We start from the raw sequence: 19028 nt of genomic DNA, 5'->3' as shown, positions 1-19028 counted from the left end.
CTTATATATATATATATATATATATATATATATATATATATATATATATATATATATATATATATATATATATATATATATATATATATATATATATATATATATATATATATATATATACTGATGTAGTTTGAAAATGGCGAACCAGGACCACCCCGGTTGACGCTCGCCACAGATTGGCCCTTGTTCGCTACCGTCTTAACTCAAGTCAAGAAAAGCCTTTACTCCTCTAGAATTAGTCCTAGAATTTGTTGTTTATCAGATTTTTAATTGTCTTTAAGAATTCAGATACAAAAAATAAACAGGCTTAGGACAGTAGCCTACACACCTTTTATAAATCAAATCCTACCTAAGTTTACTGTTGAAGGCCATCTCATTAGATGAAATAGTACTACCGATTAACGCACCTTGTATCCTGAAAGGTCAACACCAAACTTCAGCCTTTCGGTAAGTCTTCAAGTCCCACCCGAGACTGAGGGCTTACCTAATCCTCGGGCTTTAAGACGCACGATTCTTCTTCGGCAAGAACAAACTTGCTTGGTTCTACGCGCTTCAAGAATAGAATGTCAAGTTTAACTGTATATTTCTTCAAAACTTTTGCAACAAAGAAGCACTTCGCACTCTTTTGACCTGCAAGTCCAACTAAAACAAAGTCACCCACTTTTATTGGCTTGTTTCCCACATCTTCCTTGTCTTCTCCTAGCTTAGGACTGTTGTCACTCTCATCGTCAAGCTCCATCTCAACATTATCAGACTTACTTTCATTCTCGAGGCACAATAGCTTGCTTGCTTCTTGCAATTTAGCTTTCTTTGCGCTCTTCTTCTCCTGGGTTTTCTGTTCTTTTTTCCTCTTGTCTGCAGCTTTCAGTTCCTCTTCCTGGCGGATTCTTTCCTTTACTGGGGTATCAGTCAAAATTTCGGTAGTCTTTTTTTACTGCACGTCTGATTTGTTTTCTCGGAGAGCCTTGCAGAAATGGAGACACATCAACTAGTTCAGAGAAGCCTTTTTCAGCCTGTCCATGTAAAGGGTATCCTGAGAAAGATTGAGTATCGTTCTCATGGTTGGTGGGCTGATTAGCCGCATTATCGTCAGCAGAAGAAGCAATGGGTGATGGAGGTTCCATTGCACCGTGGTTCGAAGTTGATGGTCGATCAGAGACATGAACTGAGGGACTGATGATCTTTGAAAATCTTGGGATTGAAATGGAAAATGCCGGTGCAGCAAAAACTGGTGATTATTTTTTTGGGGGTCACTGCTTTGGAATACGCTTTTCCAGAAAGCTCAGAGATGTTATACATTCAGATAATCTCGCATTTACGCTCTGTCATAAAAGTCGCAGATTCTCTGTTGTAGAAAGTCTTCAAAGGAAACATAACTGACCTGTTAAGTGGTTGTAGCTCAAGCGTTGTATGAGGCGGAACGGTGAGCATGACAACTCTATTTTCTTTGGCTAAGTCAAGCAATTCATTACTGTAACGACTAATGTGATTGTCAAGTATTAGAAGTACAGGATTAGCCTTACTCGGTCTTGTATGATTGATAAAATGGTTCATCCAAACAAGAAATAGTTCATTACACGTCCATCCAGAAGCCGTTTCTGACCCATGAGCAATGGTGCCTGGCCGCGCTCTTTTCAGTAAGAATTCCGGGCAATTCTTGCGAGGAAAAATTAGCATAGGAGGGACGCAATTATACATGGCACTGACCCAAACATACACAGTAATATTCTGCCCTCTTTCTGCTGACGTTACCTTGCCAACCTGTTTCTGTCCTTTTTCTGCAACAATTTTCCCTGGCTTGTGGACTGTTGATAGTCCAGTTTCGTCTACATTCCAAATATTTTGCGCGGTAAGTTTGTGGCGCTAGTACGCATCACCAAGATTTTCAAAATCTCTCCCAACTGTCACAAGATTGAAAGCATTTGCACGGCCGAGACTAGTTGCTTCAGGCGCTCTTACACTTAAGATTTGGGTGTCTTGCCATAAAACCACGTTACCTATCTTCACCTGCAGCATTTTGATTGTCACTGCTTGTCCATGAATTTGGGATGGTAAGTCCTTTTGCAAGAGAATATCTGCAAGCAAGCCGACGAACTTCAAGCGGTGTTAAACCATAATGCAGATGGCACACGACTTGCAAATATTTAGAAAGAGCATTTTCTTGTTCTTCTGTAAAGATCTGTCTTATAGCATAAGGTGGTGAGAAAAATGAGAGAGGTAGAATCTCAACACCCACATCTTGTTTCTCAGCCTTGGTGACGTATCCCCTCAGAGTTGTCCATGGTATTCCATATTTTTTTTGCAGCCGTTTTCTTGTTATGTTTCTTTACAATAGCTTTGATTACTGCAGCTCGGACCAGCTGTTTTATTTTTAATTTAAGTTTATTTTTAGTTTCCTCACCAAGCTATTTTTCAGGGCCAAGCAAGGTTTGATCCAACCATACAGAATCTTCCAGGTTAAAGTACATGGGATTGTCGTTTCTTTGTCGAGTGTATCTGACAAAATATGAAGTAAATATCAATAAAGTGTGTTGCAAAAATTTAGCTTTCCAGGTTCGCCAGTCCTAGAGTGGCGAACAAGAGCTGTTTTTTATGGCGAATGTGGGCTTTTTCCCTCTTCGGAGAAAAATCAGCACTTTCCAGTTGTTATCGTAGATGGCGGTAAATGTCTATCATTAATAGTTTAGTAAGTCTCAGACGTTTTTATCGACGCAAAAAGTTCTCTCTTACCTTAACGTTAGAGACCAACTTTTTCATTTCCCTTTAACACAAAAATTTAGTTTTCAAGCCCTAAAATCAACTTAAAAACCTGGAAAACGGGGTTCAACTCAAAGTTTAATATATATATATATATATATATATATATATATATATATATATATATATATATATATATATATATATATATATATATATATATATCATATATACATATATAATATATATATATATATATATATATTTATATATATATATATATATATATATATATATATATATATATATATATATATATATATATATATATATAAAATAAAATATTTACTCAAAAAATTAAGCGAGCTTTAGGTTCGTTTCAAAGCTTCCACTATCCCCGAATTCTCCAAAAGGTACGTAAGGATCTCCAAAAACTCTCTGAAAACTAACGTTAAGGAAAAATAACAATTTATATTTCCTTAGTTCAATTCAATTTAAGGGATGCTCTTTTGGGGAAGTTCGGGAAAAACCCAGAAAATTCGGGGATAGCGGATGCAATGGTGAGCAAATAGAAGATTTTTCAGATAAATGTTTAGCTTCTACTACGACTAACAACTCACTGTAGCACGAAGCCGCACTGAAGCCAACACAGGTGTGCACCCCGTGTTTACACCCTCCCAAGAAGTTCTAATCCTCCTTTAAATCCTTTCTTACGACCTCCTCCTACCTCATCCGGGGACCTGCTTTTCTTTTGGCTCTAGATCAGTAGTTCCCAACCGATTTTGGACTATGCTCCACCTAGACATTTCTTAAATCGTTATGCCCTCTTCGCGATATTTGAATTCTGTTATTCAAAATGTTGAATGTATTCGCCTGAAGGAAGTTTAAAAGGCCATTAACCTGGTATCTTTTTTGGGTCGTCCTCTAGGCATGTTTTACTCTAATGAAACATATTGTCTGAATGCAATACTTTTCATGCAATATATAACGTCATTGCAAAACTATTATGTATCTTTTCTGCTCTTGAAATGCTATTGAATGTGACGTCATTCACATGAAAACTTTTTTTTCCAAACTTAAGGCTTTAAAGAATATTCAGCCAAAGGGTGCACGCCCTGCCTACGACTCGCCAAAATATTGCCATGGCCCACCGGTGGGGCCTGCGCCCCACGTTGGGAATTACGGCTCTAGATAGGTAGCCAAAAAAGACGATTTTTGGCAATCTGTAGTACTTCATCCGAAGCATGTGTCCTAGCCATCTCAACCTTTCTCTCATTGTAATCCTTAATTTAAGATAACTTAAATTTAATTTAAGATAATTCCTTACTAACTGAATAATAACGACTATAATAATGATTTAATAATAATAATAATAAAAATAACTTAATAGTAATGACTTAATAACCTAATAACTAATAACTTCAATCCTTAATTTAAGATAATCCTTAAATTTAATTTCGAAACTATCGAACTCTCTCGTTATTAGTCTAACCCCCAAACATGCTTTATTTTTAACTCTAATATAAATTCTTAGAACTTTTTAATAATAGTAACTTTTTAGTATCGCAATGTTGACTTTTTGAAGCTGGCGATTAAAAGAGGAGGAAGCAGTTGATTTCTCTTTCTTTTTTTTTTCTTCATACTCCCCTTTTCCCCTTATTGCATTTTTTGTTCATAGAAGGTTAAAACAAATTGTTATTAGTATTAGATAAATGCCCATTGTTATTATAGATAGATAGATAGATATTTATTGCAATAAAAGCCACTTTGGGCCATGGCAAAAAAAAGGAAAATCACACAAAATAATAACATGATTATAACACTCATAGCAAAGTATGGTAGCCTACATAACAATAACAACGCAAAATTACAAAACATTACAAAAACATAATAAAGCACACAATACCATTAAACTGACATAAATAGATAGATGTATGTTACATCTATCAAGGGCCATGACTACAAAAATAACAAACAAGAAAACAACTTACACACATACAACAATACTTTCCACACTCACCCCACCCCTTTTACAAAAATCTATCTCTATGTGACATACCCCATTTTATATACTTTGCTATCATTCTTATTGTCCCATAATTTTTTGATCCCATTACTGAAACCAACCACTCACTTGTCCCCACATTAACAAAGAATAATTCTTTCCTTAAATCCTGTAATCCTGTATAACGATCAATGTGTTCAGAAGACAAGGGGCAGCTCCGTCATCCACATTGCAGGAACAGAAGGTGGATGTGGCTTTGGGTCCATCTCTATTCCCCTCCAAAGTATCAAATCTGTACGATTTTGCTTGTAATTTTTTGTGGTTTCCAAATAAGTTGTATATTTGCATACTCTTTCAATGACTGGACAATGTTACACTAAATAACAATTTAGTTTCAAACGATATTCTGTATTAACCTGACAAGATTAAAGGTGGATTTTATAGCTCGTAATGCGGCCGAGAGTGGGGCCAGAAATAATGTCCATAAACGAGATTATAGTACAGTACCGGTAGTAGATTGCCAAGGGTGTTCTCAGAACCTGTATGGGGTGTAAGAGAACACCAAGAAGGTGTTTACATGCGGCTGTTAGTATGGATGAGAAAGCCGTGAAACTATTAAGATGCGAGCATAGGAAGAGGGCCAGGGTCTACCCTACCCCCCCCCCCCCCCCCAAAAAAAACAACAACAAACAATCATGATTTCCAGAATTGGAATCATTTTGTTGCCACGAGTTATTGTAGCCAAGAATAAATTCCAACTAAATGACTCACATTCACATAAAACAAAACGAACACTGGACTAGCACTTAGTACACACTAAATGAACTTGAGCAACATTTTGTGTTTATGGTAAGCCGTTTTAGACTGTCTTTGGTTTTTGATCTTCTATTTAATTGTAACTCGAACTTTGATCGAATTTTATCTTTGTAATTCGCGGCGCTATGTTTCTATGTTTATCATTGCTGAGAAGAAACTGACCGAATTTACAAACGAAACTAAAGGGACGTTCGTGAAGAACAGTTAATAATAATTTCATATAAATTTGGGGCTTTTGACCATTCTCGGCGTTAATAGAATACATTCAACTGTTGAGCTGCATACAACTGGTACTTATGTAGTTGCAAACGCGCTTTGGCGTGACGTTTCAAGACCCCTCCCCCCCCACCATATCTTTTGTAATAATAGACCGTAGCGAAAGGTACCACAGTTCATCCTCACTATCAAGGAATAAGGAGGGGTCTCGAATAAGGAGGGGGCGCCCCTCCTCAACAAATTGTTTTTGGCCCCTGTCCATCATGTTTTTCCTCTCTTATAATTGTTAAATTAAAAAAACAGGTTTTTTTTACTCGAAGTAAGGAGCAACATTAAAACCTAAAACGAACAGAAATTATTCCTTATATGAGTGGGTCTACCCCTCCTCAATACCCCTTTCTTCATGCCAAAGTCTTTTAAGAACTTTAAAAAAAGGTTCTGATTCTAATTATACGGCCCTTGTGTTTCAAGAACCGTTCTTAAGGAATTGAGACAAAAGGTCGAACTTTAGCGTAAAGAGTGGGGTAAAAATACAAAATTCCACATTTTTACAGATAGGAGCTTGGAACCTCTGAAGTAGGATTCTCTGATACGCTGAATCTGATGGTGTGATTTCATTGATTCTTTGACTTTTAAGGGTATTTCGTATTTTTTGAAAATCCGGCAATTTTTCTCAGGAACTTAGCCTTTGATGGGTAATACTAAACTTAATGAATATTATATATTTTACATCAGCATAATAAGCCGATTGTTTTTATATCAAGATTCCGTTTTTTCGGTTACTATTGAGCCGCGTTGCTCCTTCCTTACAGTTCGTTACTATGAACTGATTGATTTATTTGTCACATGTGTGCTCTCTCTTTACTTTTCGACTATTATTGTATTTTTTTCTTCTTGTTCGTATATATCTTGAAAATGTTTATACAATTCATGTTTCATATTTCATTTACCATTCCATTTTCCACTTTTCCTTAATTCCATATTTTGCTTTTTCTCTTTCTGTATTTAATTTTTTTCCTTTTGATTTAATTTAGTTTGATATTTTAGTTTAATCTAGTTGTAATTTTTGTTTTAATTATAATTTCTATTTTCCTTATTTATATTTGCGAGTTCGACTCATTGCAGCTTCTGACAGTCATTGTCAAGTCAAGTCTTATCCCAAATTTATATTCTAGAAATAGCCGCTTTATTCCTCCTCTTAGAAAATGTCTAATAAATCATTAATCTATGCTTTTAAATGCAAATATAAAAATCTGTTGGACTTTTAGTTACGACAGTGAATTTCGGAAAAAAAAACTGCTTTGTACAAAAACTAGTAAATCTCCGAATCTTTTGACTTCTTATCCGGAAGTCTTTATCAACAGAAAAAAAAATAGATTAAGCCAATTAACTCGTACTAGAAAATCAGAAGTAGCATTATAGCGCTTCCTAAGTAAAGAGCCATGATCCAACATTTTCTTCCAGGTTCTTCTTCTAAAGTAGGTATTATCTCGTTGTTTTTTCGAACAATCACTATCTAATTTCTTTTCTGTTTACGATAACAAAGGAGTTACTGGACCCTCAAAAAAAAGAGAGAAGAAAAAGAAGAACCCCATAGCGAATTTTTTCGAAAAAAATTATGTAATATACTTTCATCAGTTCTTTAACAGCGTTATCTTTTAAAAGTAAAAGATGAAAAATGCTATACAAAAACTAAGCGTTTTTGTATTTTTCTCATGTTTTGTATTATTTTTAGTATATGTTAATTTTTTTATTCTAGTTTTTTTTTTCAGTGATCAAAAGCTTCCGGGTGTTAAGCTGAAATATTGGGGTATTTCTTAGTATCCGTATAAAAAAGTTTAAATTTTCAAAGTTCACTGTTGTAAATAAAAATATTTTTATATTTTAGTTTTATTTTAATTATAAATAGAAAGACGATGTAACCGAAGAAATGATTTACTGATTTTGTAAAGCATTTTGGTAGTTTTTATTTCCATACAGAATTATGAGAAATCTACAAGGGCTACAAAGTGTTCGGAATAAATTAGTAAGACTTTCATACTATTTATTTTAAAAAGTTACTATTTATTTCAGACTATTTTTTTTAACACACCTAGGAAGATCGAAATATTATCTGAAACTAAAACGTCTTTTGTGTTTCTTGATATTCTTGATCTAAGATGGATTTTAGATCTTAAATGGCCCGAAAGTTTTCATTGGAAATCAAAATCACCCTGTATCAGGAGCTAGGAACAAGTTTGTTTTCGCGTTTGTTAAAAAAAAGAGAGTGAAATCAAACAGATCGTGGTAACGAACTGTAAGGAGCGACCCGACTCAATAGCAACAGAAACTCTAAAAAACGGAGTTTTTACACCAACAATTATATCAACAGAATTGGCTAATTATGCTGATTTTAAATATATAACTTTGATTGAGTTTAGTTTTACCGATTAAAAGCTACGAGCCTGAGAAAACGAGCCTTATTTCTGAACAAATGAAGAAATGTCCCCTGAAATTATTAGAATCTTAATGAAAATCAGACCATCAGATTCAACATATCAGAAAATCCTACTGTCGTGGTTTCAAGCTCCTATCTGCAAAAATGTGGAATTTTGTATTTTTAGCCAGAAGAAAGATCACGGATGCGTGTTTATTTTTTTATTTTTCCTAGGGGTGATCGTATCGACCTAGTCGTCCTAGAATATCGTGAGAAGGCTCATTCGAACAGAAATTAAAAGTTCTAGTGCCTTTCCAAGAGACCAAAAAGATTGGAGGACAACCTGGCCCCTCTCCCGTCCCTTTTTTCCCAAAGTCGTCCGATCAAAATTTTGAGATAGCCATTTGCTCATCATAGTTGAAAGACCCAATAACTATGCCTTTGGATATAACGAGCCCCCCCCCCCCCCCCCACAGCCCCAGGGGTAAGGTTTCTTAGTCATGAAATTTGCCCATTTTTTACACATAGTACTTGCTATTATGAAGTATGTATACATTTTCAGGTGGGGGGGGGGATTTTTTACTGGGTGTTTTTCCACGGGAGAATTTTCTATGGGGAGGGAAATTTCTAGGGGTTGAACTTGTCAGGGGAAATTATACACTGGGGGAATCTGCCAGAATTCCTGTACAAAATTCTTTTTAAACGTCTTGCTTTCTCTTCTCCGTCTCAATTTTACGCGTGGAGTTGTTAAGGGTAATTTTCCGGGGTAAATTTTCACCTTGACTGAATTGTCTAAAAGATGTTTCCGTGGGGAGGGAGGTTTCTTCGTGGAGGTGGGGCCAGATTTCCTGGCATCACTTAAAAACGATCATAAGTTAAATAAGAAAAAACAAGTTTTTTTCAACTGAAAGTAAGGAGCAACATTAAAACTTAGAACGAACAGAAATTATTACGTATATACATATTGTTATACTATTTATGTCATATATTTATATTCAAGTCTGTAGATATAAAGCTAAAATGGCCCATTTGGGTTTTTAGAGTGGAGAAAAAAGTAGAGATTTAGATTCACAACTTTGCACTTAATTATTTTTTTAATTATTTTTTAATTATTTAAAATTTTTTAAAATTATCTAATTTTAATTATATAATAATAATTTTTAATTATATAATTTTTTAAGTATTTATTTTTTTAAGTATTTATTTTTTTAATTATTTTTCTTTGCTTTTATAGGAGTGCTGCATCTCAAGTAACGGATTAAGAGGACGCTCTGAAAATTGTACTTGTTTTTCTTTCTCTCAGTGTTTTGCATTGTTTAGTAATCCTGTTTTGTAATTAAATCAGAAATAAAGAACTCTAGTGTTTTTTATCCCTTCAATTATGTCAATCACCCCCCCCCCCTACTTCCCTTTTTATGAATAGTCAAGTTGAGGATGATTTTTTGTATTATGATTTTTTTACGGTCCTGTTGTTTCATATTTTTAAGGGAGCCCCCCCCCGCCCCGGTATCTGATGTTTTGTTATGATTTTTCTTTTAGTAAGCGTTTTTCGGGCTTCGACGAGTTGTAGCGAGGTAATCTAGAAGGCCGTAATATTCGACAGAAAGTGAGAAAGAGTTATGTCTGAAAATTTCAGGATTGGTCTTTAGGCATGGTAGTCACGATGTGTGTATCTATGCGATCTTTCTCCTATCATGTAATTATAATTTAAGCCAGAAATTAAAAAAAAAACTAATGTTTCTTTTTTATTTTAGTTATATCCGTCTCAGTTGTACCAATCCCTTCTTTAGGAGGGATTGGTGCAGGTTGGCACGCTAGACTTGAAGTCCTGTGTCCGGAAGGGCAGCGGTGTGACTCTATAAGCTCAGCTAGAATCGACCCAGCTCCAAATGAGTACCTGGAGAAATATGGGGGGGGGAACACGGAAAGCGTCGGGTGATTTGCCCCCATCCACGCATTGCACCCCCGACCAAAGGCAAAGAGTAAGGGGAGGCGTACCTGCGCTACGGACCATTTGTCAGCATGCGAAAAAGTTTGTGTGTTGGAGTCACAGTTTATATAATTATCCAGTATGATCTTTCCCTATCTCACCCATTATAAAAACTCGGACCAAGATGCGAGTGCTCCAGAGAACGCTTTTGCAGATAGAAACATAAGCGGCATCAGATCTTTTCACGGGTAGACAAGTCAGACGCGAAACAATCGGAAACAAGTGGAAACCCGCTATTACGAATAATGAACTTTGTAACCATTTCTCATTGATTGACGGAAACAGACTAACCCGCTAATGCAGAAAGAAGTGGGAGGAGCTTTTTGTTCGTACCGAGAATGAAGACCAGAAATGATCTGCGATAAACTTACTGGATAATTCTATAAACTGTGGTTGGGGTCTAGGGTCATATTCGTGAGGAAAATTCTATTAAATTCTTCATCTTTGTAACGTCGTGGTTACGAGAATTTAGAGGCCCATCCCCACAGCCATTGGCCCAAATTCTGATGTTAAAAAGGCATAGCTAGGACAAAACTCTTACTTGCAACATAGTCTGGGCTGGACATGTCTATTGGTAAATTTTCTAATGACAAGATTATGGGAATTTTATTTACGGTTGGTCCTGCTGTTTCATATTTTTAAGGAAAATTTTAAATTACATTCTTGTTTGCCACTTGGTTACATTCCCCTTATCATTTAGAAATGAAGAGAAAAAAGCGTCTCCAGAATAGACCTTTGTTGCACATATAGTTGTTGTCCAATCGCCTCCTTACTGCTCAAGCGGTTTGAGAAATTATTTAAACCCGGTTTGGCAAACATTTTATTCGACAATCCAGGATATAAAAGTAACACCACTCTCTGGAAAACTCTTTAAAAATCTCCGATGTAAAGCATAGACGTAGAAATAGCACCGAATTTTTTTGCGCCAACTATTACACACTGCGTTACAACAACGTCACAACACGGTTACCACGCAGCAACTAAATTGACAGCGTTAATCCTAAAGGCGTTATATCACATAGCATAAATTATGGAAAACAAAATGAAAATTATGTTCACGTGTTTTGACTGTTAATAAGGTTTGTACTCCCTGTACAAATTTTTGGAATGCTATTTTTGTGCAATCCTACGGTTTTAATGTTTCAACGTCAGAAGACAATTTTGCTATCCCTTCGCTGATATGCCATATTACATGCCAGATTAAGACATTGCGAAACGTCTATAATGAACGCAAATCTATGAAATTTACTTTGTATTTTTTCTTTAGATTGGGAAATAGACTGAAAAGGAATTTCAAGAATGCGAAATTTTCCAGATTTGGCAATTTTTCTTATTTTTAACAAGTATATATCATTTTCTAGGAAAGGGTCTGAGGAATATCACAATTCTGACTTGGTAAATGGAGGTATCTTGGAAAATCTCTAAATTGTTACGATGGTTCTTACGTCGATGTCCAAACAGGAAATTGCAGTCGTATTGTCACTAACTTTAAGTACACCATAAAAAAACGTTATTTTAGACATACAACTATTACAAAACCAAATTCTGATAATAATTCAAATAAAGTTTTTGAAAAAAATATTTTATTCTCAGAACTATACTCGCACCCTGATTTCTGAAAACCTCCAAAACTCTCGAAATAAGATAGAAAACATCGTGGATCAATCAGTAGAAAGTGCTTATTTTGGGAGACGGGGGGCTAGTCTATAAGATCAGTTTTTAAGAAAATATCCCATAAAAATCTCGGTAAATAATCGCTATATCTCATACAGGTTTTCTATAAATCTCATTAAAAAATATCTCGTATAAATCTCAATATTAAATTTATAAATCTCAGATTCAAAAAAATGTCAAATAACGCCTATTGAATCACCGCTACCAATGTATAATTCTCTTTTGCCAGCTCCTTGGTTAACTCTCTTCTTCTCTTACTTTGAATAAGGAGGGAGACGTCTCTTTAACAACATGTTTACAGATTCCATAATTTTTAAGTCAGATCGCCAAGACACTTCCCACCATGGAACCTACAGAAAAGGAAAAATATAGTTATGACTTTTTAAACATTTTTTGGGGGATTTAAAATCAAATCCTTGGTTTTTGAAATATGCAACCACAAACACTAATAATAGAGTAATCGAGACAAATCGCGACCTAAGAGCAAGATTATTCTATTCCGCAAAACATTCAGTGAAAACATTCAACATTCAGTGAAATTTTGAGTGACGACACTTTTATATACATTTCAAGAGATAAAAATTACATCATTTTCCCCCTAGGAGAGGTGGTATCGTTTTAATATCTATGACGCATACAAAATTACACAGGGTGGCAAATTACTCTCAACAACTAAAGAAAAAGTCATGGAACAAAAAAGAGCATAAATCACACTGAATTGCAAACGAAAATGATGCACAGTGAAATCTGCGGTTAGAAGAAAAAGCAAAATTACAAAGGAATGAAGGAACGTGTCAGTTAGTGGACGTGAGTCTGTGAAGGATAAACAGGAAGGACGGATTGAATTTATGCCATAATTACTTAATTCAATTGAAATTGCATATTTTTCACCCTTAATGAAGAAGTGATATTTTAATCATTGACAAAGATACATAGGAAGGAGAAAATTATCTCACACCTGAATCGTTTAACCACCCTGGAATGGAATGAAGGTATTTTGCCTTCTGTGAAGCATAAACAGGAAAAAGGAATTGAATTCATGCCAGAAAAAAATCATGTAAGTGACGACAGTACCTTCAAAGAGCCAAAATTACATCAGTTTTTCCTAGGAGGTGGTCATATTCGTTTTTAGTATTTATGACGCATGCAAAATTGCAAAATATGACAAATAACTTCGAAAGGCTAAAGAAAAACTCATGGAACAAGAAACAGCAAAGACCTTATTGAATTGGAAATGAAAATGTTGCACAGTGAAATCTGAAGTTAGAAGAGAAAGCAAAATTACAATAGAATGAAGGAACGTGTTAGTTTAGCGTGTATGAATCTGTGAAGGATAAACAGAAGAAGGAATTGGTTAATAGGATCTATGACACGTGCAAAATCATAGGAAGCGCAATCGCGCTGCCTAAGCAAAGAACGGTGTTGGCACAATGTATTATTTTTTTTTCCCTTTAGACCAGGATACTTCGTATTGAAAGAGTTGTCGTAGAAACTTCGAAAAGGACTCATTCGATTGGAAATTGGAACGGCTAGTGCACTTTTTAATAGTCGAAAGTGATTGGAAGGCAACTAACACCGCTTCTACGCCAACCATTTCCCCAAACACATCCAATTAAAATTTTGGGATGGCCATTTTGTTCAGGGTAGTTGATTTTCAGACAGATATTATGTTTTTGAGGAGGACGCTCCCCCATACCCTTCAGGACAAGGGCTGTAGTTTATGCCTTGAGGGCATATAAGAACGATGTTGGCACAATGTATTATTTATTTATTTATTTTTTTAGACCAGGGCACTTCGTATCGAAGAAGTCGTAAAAACTTCGAAAAGGGGTAATTCAATTGGAAATTGGAATGACTTGTGCCCTTTTTAATAGTCGAAAGTGATTGGAAGGCAACTAACACCGTTTCCACGCCCACCATTTTCCCAAACCCATTCAATCAAACTTTTGAGATAACCATTTTGTTCAGCGTAGATGGTTTCCAGAAATAAATTATGTTTTTGAGGAGGACAGCCCTCAGGGCAAGGGTTGTAAGTTATGCCTGGGGGCATATACAGGTTTTTTTAGAAGGTTGTCGTAGAAACTTCAAAAAAGGATCGTTCGATTGAAAATTCAAAGGGCTATTACCCTTTTTAATGGTCGAAAGTGATTATAGGTCAACTAACCCCCCTCTCGCGCCCACCTTTTCCCCAAACACATCCAATCAAAATTTTGAGATAGCCATTTTGTTCAACGTAGTTGAAAGTTCTGGAAATTGGGTCTTTGAGGATGACACCCCCCCCCCACAACCCTCAGGGCAAGCGTTGTAAGTTATGCCCTGGGAGCATATAAGGTTTTTATAGAACACGTCGTAGAAACTTCAAAAAGGGGTCATTCGATTGGAAATTGAAATGGCTAGTGCCCTTTTTAATAGGCAAAAGTGATTAGAAAGCAACTAACACCCCTTACACGCCCACCATTTCCCCAAAAACATTCAATCGAAATTTTGATGATAGCCATTTTGTCCACGAAGTTTAAAGTTCAGGAAAGTATACCTTTGAGCAGGACACTCCCTCCACAGTCTTCAGGGAAAGGGTTATAAGTTATGCCCTGGGGGCATATAAGTTTTTATTGATATATATGTCGTAGAAACTTGAAAAAGGGCTCATTTGATTGGAAATTCAAAGGGCTAGTGCCCCTCTACTAGTCGAAAGTAATTTGAGGGCAACTAACCCCCCTCTCACGTTCCCAAACACACCCAATGAAAATTTTTAGATAGCCATTTTATTCAACGTAGTTGAAATTTTTGGAAATTACGTCTTTAAGGATGACAACCCCCCCCCCCCCTACAGCCCTCAGGGCAAGGGTCATAAATTATGCCCTGGGGGCATATAAGGTTTTTTATAGAAAGCGCTGTTGTAGAAACTTCAAAAAGGGCTCATTGAATTGGAAATTGAAAGGCCTAGTGCCCTTTTTAATAGTCAAAAGTGATGGAAGGGCAACTAACCCCCCTCTCACGCCCACCATTTCCCCAAACACATCCAATCCAAATTTTGAGATATCCATTTTGTTCAACGTAGTAAACAGTTCTTGAAATTTGGCCTTTGAGGATAATTACCCCTTTAAAGTCCTCAATGCAAGGGGTGTAAGTTATGCACTGGGTATATATTAGATTTATATAGAAAGTTGGTATAGACATTTCAAAAGGGGATTAATTTAGTGAAAATTGGAATTGCCCTTTTTAGTAGTCGAAAGTAAGTGGAGGGTAATTAACCCCCCTCTCACGCCCACCATTTCCTCAAACACATTCAATCAAAGTTTAGAGATAGCCATTTTGTTCAACGTAGTTGAAAGTTCTGGAAATTATGTATTGAAAGTTCTGGAATTTATGTATTGCCCAGAGGCAATATAACGTTTTTATAGATAGAGTCGTCGTAAAAACTTCAAAAGAGGCTCAATATATTGGAAATTAAGAAGGCTAGTGCCCTTTTCAATAGTTGAATGTGATTTGAGGGTAACTAACCCCCCTCTCACGCCCACCATTTCCGCACACAAATCCAATCAAAATTTTCAGATAGCCATTTTGTACAACATAGTAGAAAGTTCTGGAAACTAGGTCTTTGAGGATGACCCCCCCCCCCCAGCCCACAGGGCAAGGATTGTAAGTTATGCCCTGGGGGCATAAATTCAAAAGGGCTCATTTGATTGGAAATTGAAAGGGCTAGTGCCCTTTTTAATAGTTGAAAGTGATTAGAGAGCCACTAACGCCCCTCTCACGCCCACCATTTTCCCAAACACATCCAATCAAAATTTTGTGATAGCTGGTTTGTTTAACGTAGTTGAAAGTTGTGGAAATTAGGTTTTTGAGGATGACAACCACCCTCACAGCCCTGAGGTTAAGGGTTGTAATTTATGCCCTGGGGACATATAAGGTATTTATAGAAAGCGTTGTCGTAGAAACTCAAAGAGGGCTCATTCGATTGGAAATCGAAAGGACTAGTGCCCTTTTTAATAGTCGAAAGTGATTGGAGGGCAACTAATCCCCCTCCCATGCCCACCCTCCCATTTGCGTTTATGTTTAAAATCTCAATGTTACCTTAAGATTAAATCAAAATGCACTGTGTTAATGCTAATTCCCAATAAGGCATCTCAGCAGTATCCCAAGAACGACTGAGGGTATTATGTTCAAACTTTCAGGTCTACTTCTGCTCTTAAAACTTAACCAAATCAAAATAGTGCAAGTGTATCCAAGCTATCAAATAAAGTAAACATATTTTTTTGCGAATGCTATCAAGTTTCCCATTTCAGGTCAACTAGATGAAGTATGAAAGTAAATTAAACAGTACTATTTGTGTCAAGATTTTTTAAAGGGTGTAAGCTGTTAAAAATTACTGAAAATTTTTCTCCAGCATGCAAATAGCAGGCCAAACTATAAAGTCTTAATAAAACAAAAAGATTTAAAGTATTATTTTCTTTTTCCCTGAAAAGATTATGTCAATATAAAATGAACAGAAATTAATTTAAAAAACTTTTCCACAAAATAAGTTTTTCAAAGAAAAGTTTTTTCAGAAAAACTTATGTTAATTTCTGCTCGTTTTGAGTTTGACTCGGTTATTTATTGTAATTTCTATTTGTTTTGGGTTTCATATATTTATCGATGCTGATTTGTGGTAGTTTCACGCTTGGTAAATTATTTGATTTTATTTTTGCTCGTTTTTTGTTTAATGGAGTTCTTTACTTTTCTTTGACAAACTTATTTTGTGGAAAAAGTTTTTTTTAATTAATTACAAAATATAACTAATGACTTTACAGTTAAAAAAGGCCTTTAAGAAGAAACTGCAAAATCACGTTGCATCCTACAGCTAAAGCAGAAGGCATAGAAAAATGTTCGAGGTAATGATGGATGAAAATGAGTCGTAATGAGATCTGTGGCTAGAAGACATGCAACGACAAGCATTACAACGAATCCCAAATGAAAATAACGGACAAAGAAATCTGCGGTTAGAAGATTAGCGACAGGGATGATCACATGGAATCGTAAATTAAAACTGCGGTTTGAAGAGAAGCAATAGTTAGAATCACAAGGATAAAACAAGGACAAAACCAGAAGAAAACAAATCCTATAAAATGGGTCATTCTTAGATGCATTAATAGGAAGGAGGAAGTGAATTCACGCTGGAGTTTCTTAATTCAATTGAAATTGCTGATTTTACTTCTCGTGATTTAAAACTAAAGAATAAGATTATTATTATACTAATGCGGGATTAGACAATCAAATATAAACACGCCTGCCGTGTGCCGGGGCCCAGGTGAAGCCCGGGCTTTTGGTACTATTTAATTAAACTCATTTAGCAAGTCAAACAAAAGAAATACAAAAATGCTTACCGATCTCTCAATATTATATCCTTCAATATCTAATATGGTGGGATAATTCTTCCCTTTTAAATACAATAAATGCTTAGAAACTTTCAGTTCAATGTTTAGTTTGAATAACCAAATAACTTTTTAATTTAAGAATAACTAACATAGCAAATTCTACCGACTACATACACCGCATACCGAACTAGAGACAATACCATAGATGTCGTTACTCAACGGGGTTGTATCGCAGTACTGATACACAAATATAATCTTTTCTCTGAAACTCGTCTCTACCATTATCGTTTCGTTGCTTTTGTGACTCAGTTAACGATAATAGAAGTACGCAGTTAACAGTAGTTAACAATAACACTAGAAATAATAGTCAATGGAAGAAATATATAACACACAATCAGAGTCAAACTGAAAAGTTTTGTCCAATACCGACCCAAACAGCAATGTATCTGTAAGTGTGTATTAAATGCATGCTGTTCTAACAGGAGTCAATATTTTGAAGTCTCTACAACGATGGCGTCAAGTGGAAGGTGGGAGAGGCAAGGGGCCTGTACCCCTAAAATTTTCTGCTCCCATCGGATTTTGAAAAACAAATCCGAAAAGAACTTTTTAATGAATTTTTCATCGAAAAATGCCCCTTTTGGTATTTTAAGTGAAAACAGAGAAAACGTCTAAGAAATTATTTACCCTTTCCCCCAGATTTTTGTGAATTGATGCCAATCCTCTACAAGTCTTCCATTGACGTTTTTGATAGTGACCTATCAGAAAGTTAAATTACGCATCACGCCTTGATATTCAGTAATCATAGTCAAATTGTCACTCTTCTTTTCCAAGTGTGCCGAGGGTCCAACAGCGATTGTAACTAATGGGTATCTTCACTAAGGAACAAGAAGGATTTAAGACTTGTTTTAAATGCATCAAACATTAAATATTTATCAATGTAATATTACTAAAATACCGAGTAAAATAAGGGACAAATGATCTGCGATATATCTCCGAACTAGAGGCTGGGTAAGTCATTAACTGTGGACAATTCTTTTTTTATTTGTCGGAGTCCGGTGACTGGTCCTTCAGTAGGGGGGCACTCAAGGTTGGGTGGTCGACCACGATAAGTTGGGAAATTCAAACAATTTAGTCCAAATCGATACGTTAACTCATGTGTCCGACTATCAAGTGAATTCAAATTGAGCTGTTTCAGTGCATCATCATATATTGAGTAGCTGTGCCCAAGCATAATTCTTACAGCTCTTGTTTGTATCATCTCAATTCTATCTGATTGATCTTTCGTCAAACCCGGAAGCCAAGCTGGACATACATAGACAAGAGAAGGTCTAACATTGCTGTAGCATAAAACTTTAAAACCTCAGTTGGTATACCAAATCTCTTCAGTTTGGAAAACAAATGTAAAAGTGGGGCGCCTTTTTTAGTCAGATAGTCAACGTGCGAGTTGGCGACGAAAGAGTTGGAACATAGCAACATGGCGACGAAAGAATTATTCAATTAAAACACTTTTAACTGACAGTTTCAATTTGCTTTCAAACCTTAAAAGAGCGTTCAGCAATTATGTTTGACATTGGTAATGAAAAAACATACTCTACTATTTTCAAAATTTTGAAAACATGACACCCCCTGCGGGAGATTTGATTATAAGCATGATCTAGGCTACTATTTCAAACCTGAAGTAAAAAAAAATCTATGGTTATGACACGACAAATTCAAAAATGCTTCATTTTGAGAATCTGGCTTGGATAGCAAACAAAGAAGAAGTTATGCATAACACATAAACACGCATATTTTCACCTAGATTGCAAGTTCGAATAAAATAACAAAAATAGAAAAAAAACATACTGGGTTCTTAAATTT

At 35.7% G+C, this 19028-nt stretch overlaps 2 protein-coding genes and 1 pseudogene across 5 annotated transcripts in view; 1 reads left to right on the top strand and 2 right to left on the bottom strand.

Moving 5' to 3' along the window:
• Window positions 1-9516, top strand: part of mip40 (Myb-interacting protein 40) — a 54222-nt gene extending 44706 nt beyond the window's left edge. For both annotated transcript variants that reach the window (XM_089105631.1, XM_089105632.1), the window contains exon 8: window positions 9385-9516. In XM_089105631.1, the coding sequence (XP_088961757.1) occupies window positions 9385-9412 (28 nt within the window). In that variant the 3' untranslated portion in view covers window positions 9413-9516. The remainder of the gene's footprint in view (window positions 1-9384) is intronic.
• LOC148940453 (uncharacterized) lies at window positions 1300-2260 on the bottom strand (annotated as a pseudogene).
• Window positions 9517-9781: 265 nt separating the features above from the next.
• LOC148940451 (uncharacterized) overlaps window positions 9782-19028 on the bottom strand; it is a 56996-nt gene continuing 47749 nt past the window's right edge. For all 3 annotated transcript variants that reach the window (XM_089104898.1, XM_089104901.1, XM_089104899.1), the window contains exon 6: window positions 9782-12164. In XM_089104898.1, coding sequence (XP_088961024.1) covers window positions 12069-12164 — 96 coding nt within the window. In that variant the 3' untranslated portion in view covers window positions 9782-12068. The remainder of the gene's footprint in view (window positions 12165-19028) is intronic.

The sequence above is a fragment of the Artemia sp. Qi Xiang Cuo genome, chromosome 19 (genome assembly GCF_049724085.1).
Source record: "Artemia sp. Qi Xiang Cuo chromosome 19, ASM4972408v1, whole genome shotgun sequence".
Taxonomy (NCBI): domain Eukaryota; kingdom Metazoa; phylum Arthropoda; class Branchiopoda; order Anostraca; family Artemiidae; genus Artemia; species Artemia sp. Qi Xiang Cuo.
The sequence above is the reverse complement of the archived record's forward strand: the minus strand, read 5'-3'. Positions and strand labels throughout refer to the sequence as shown.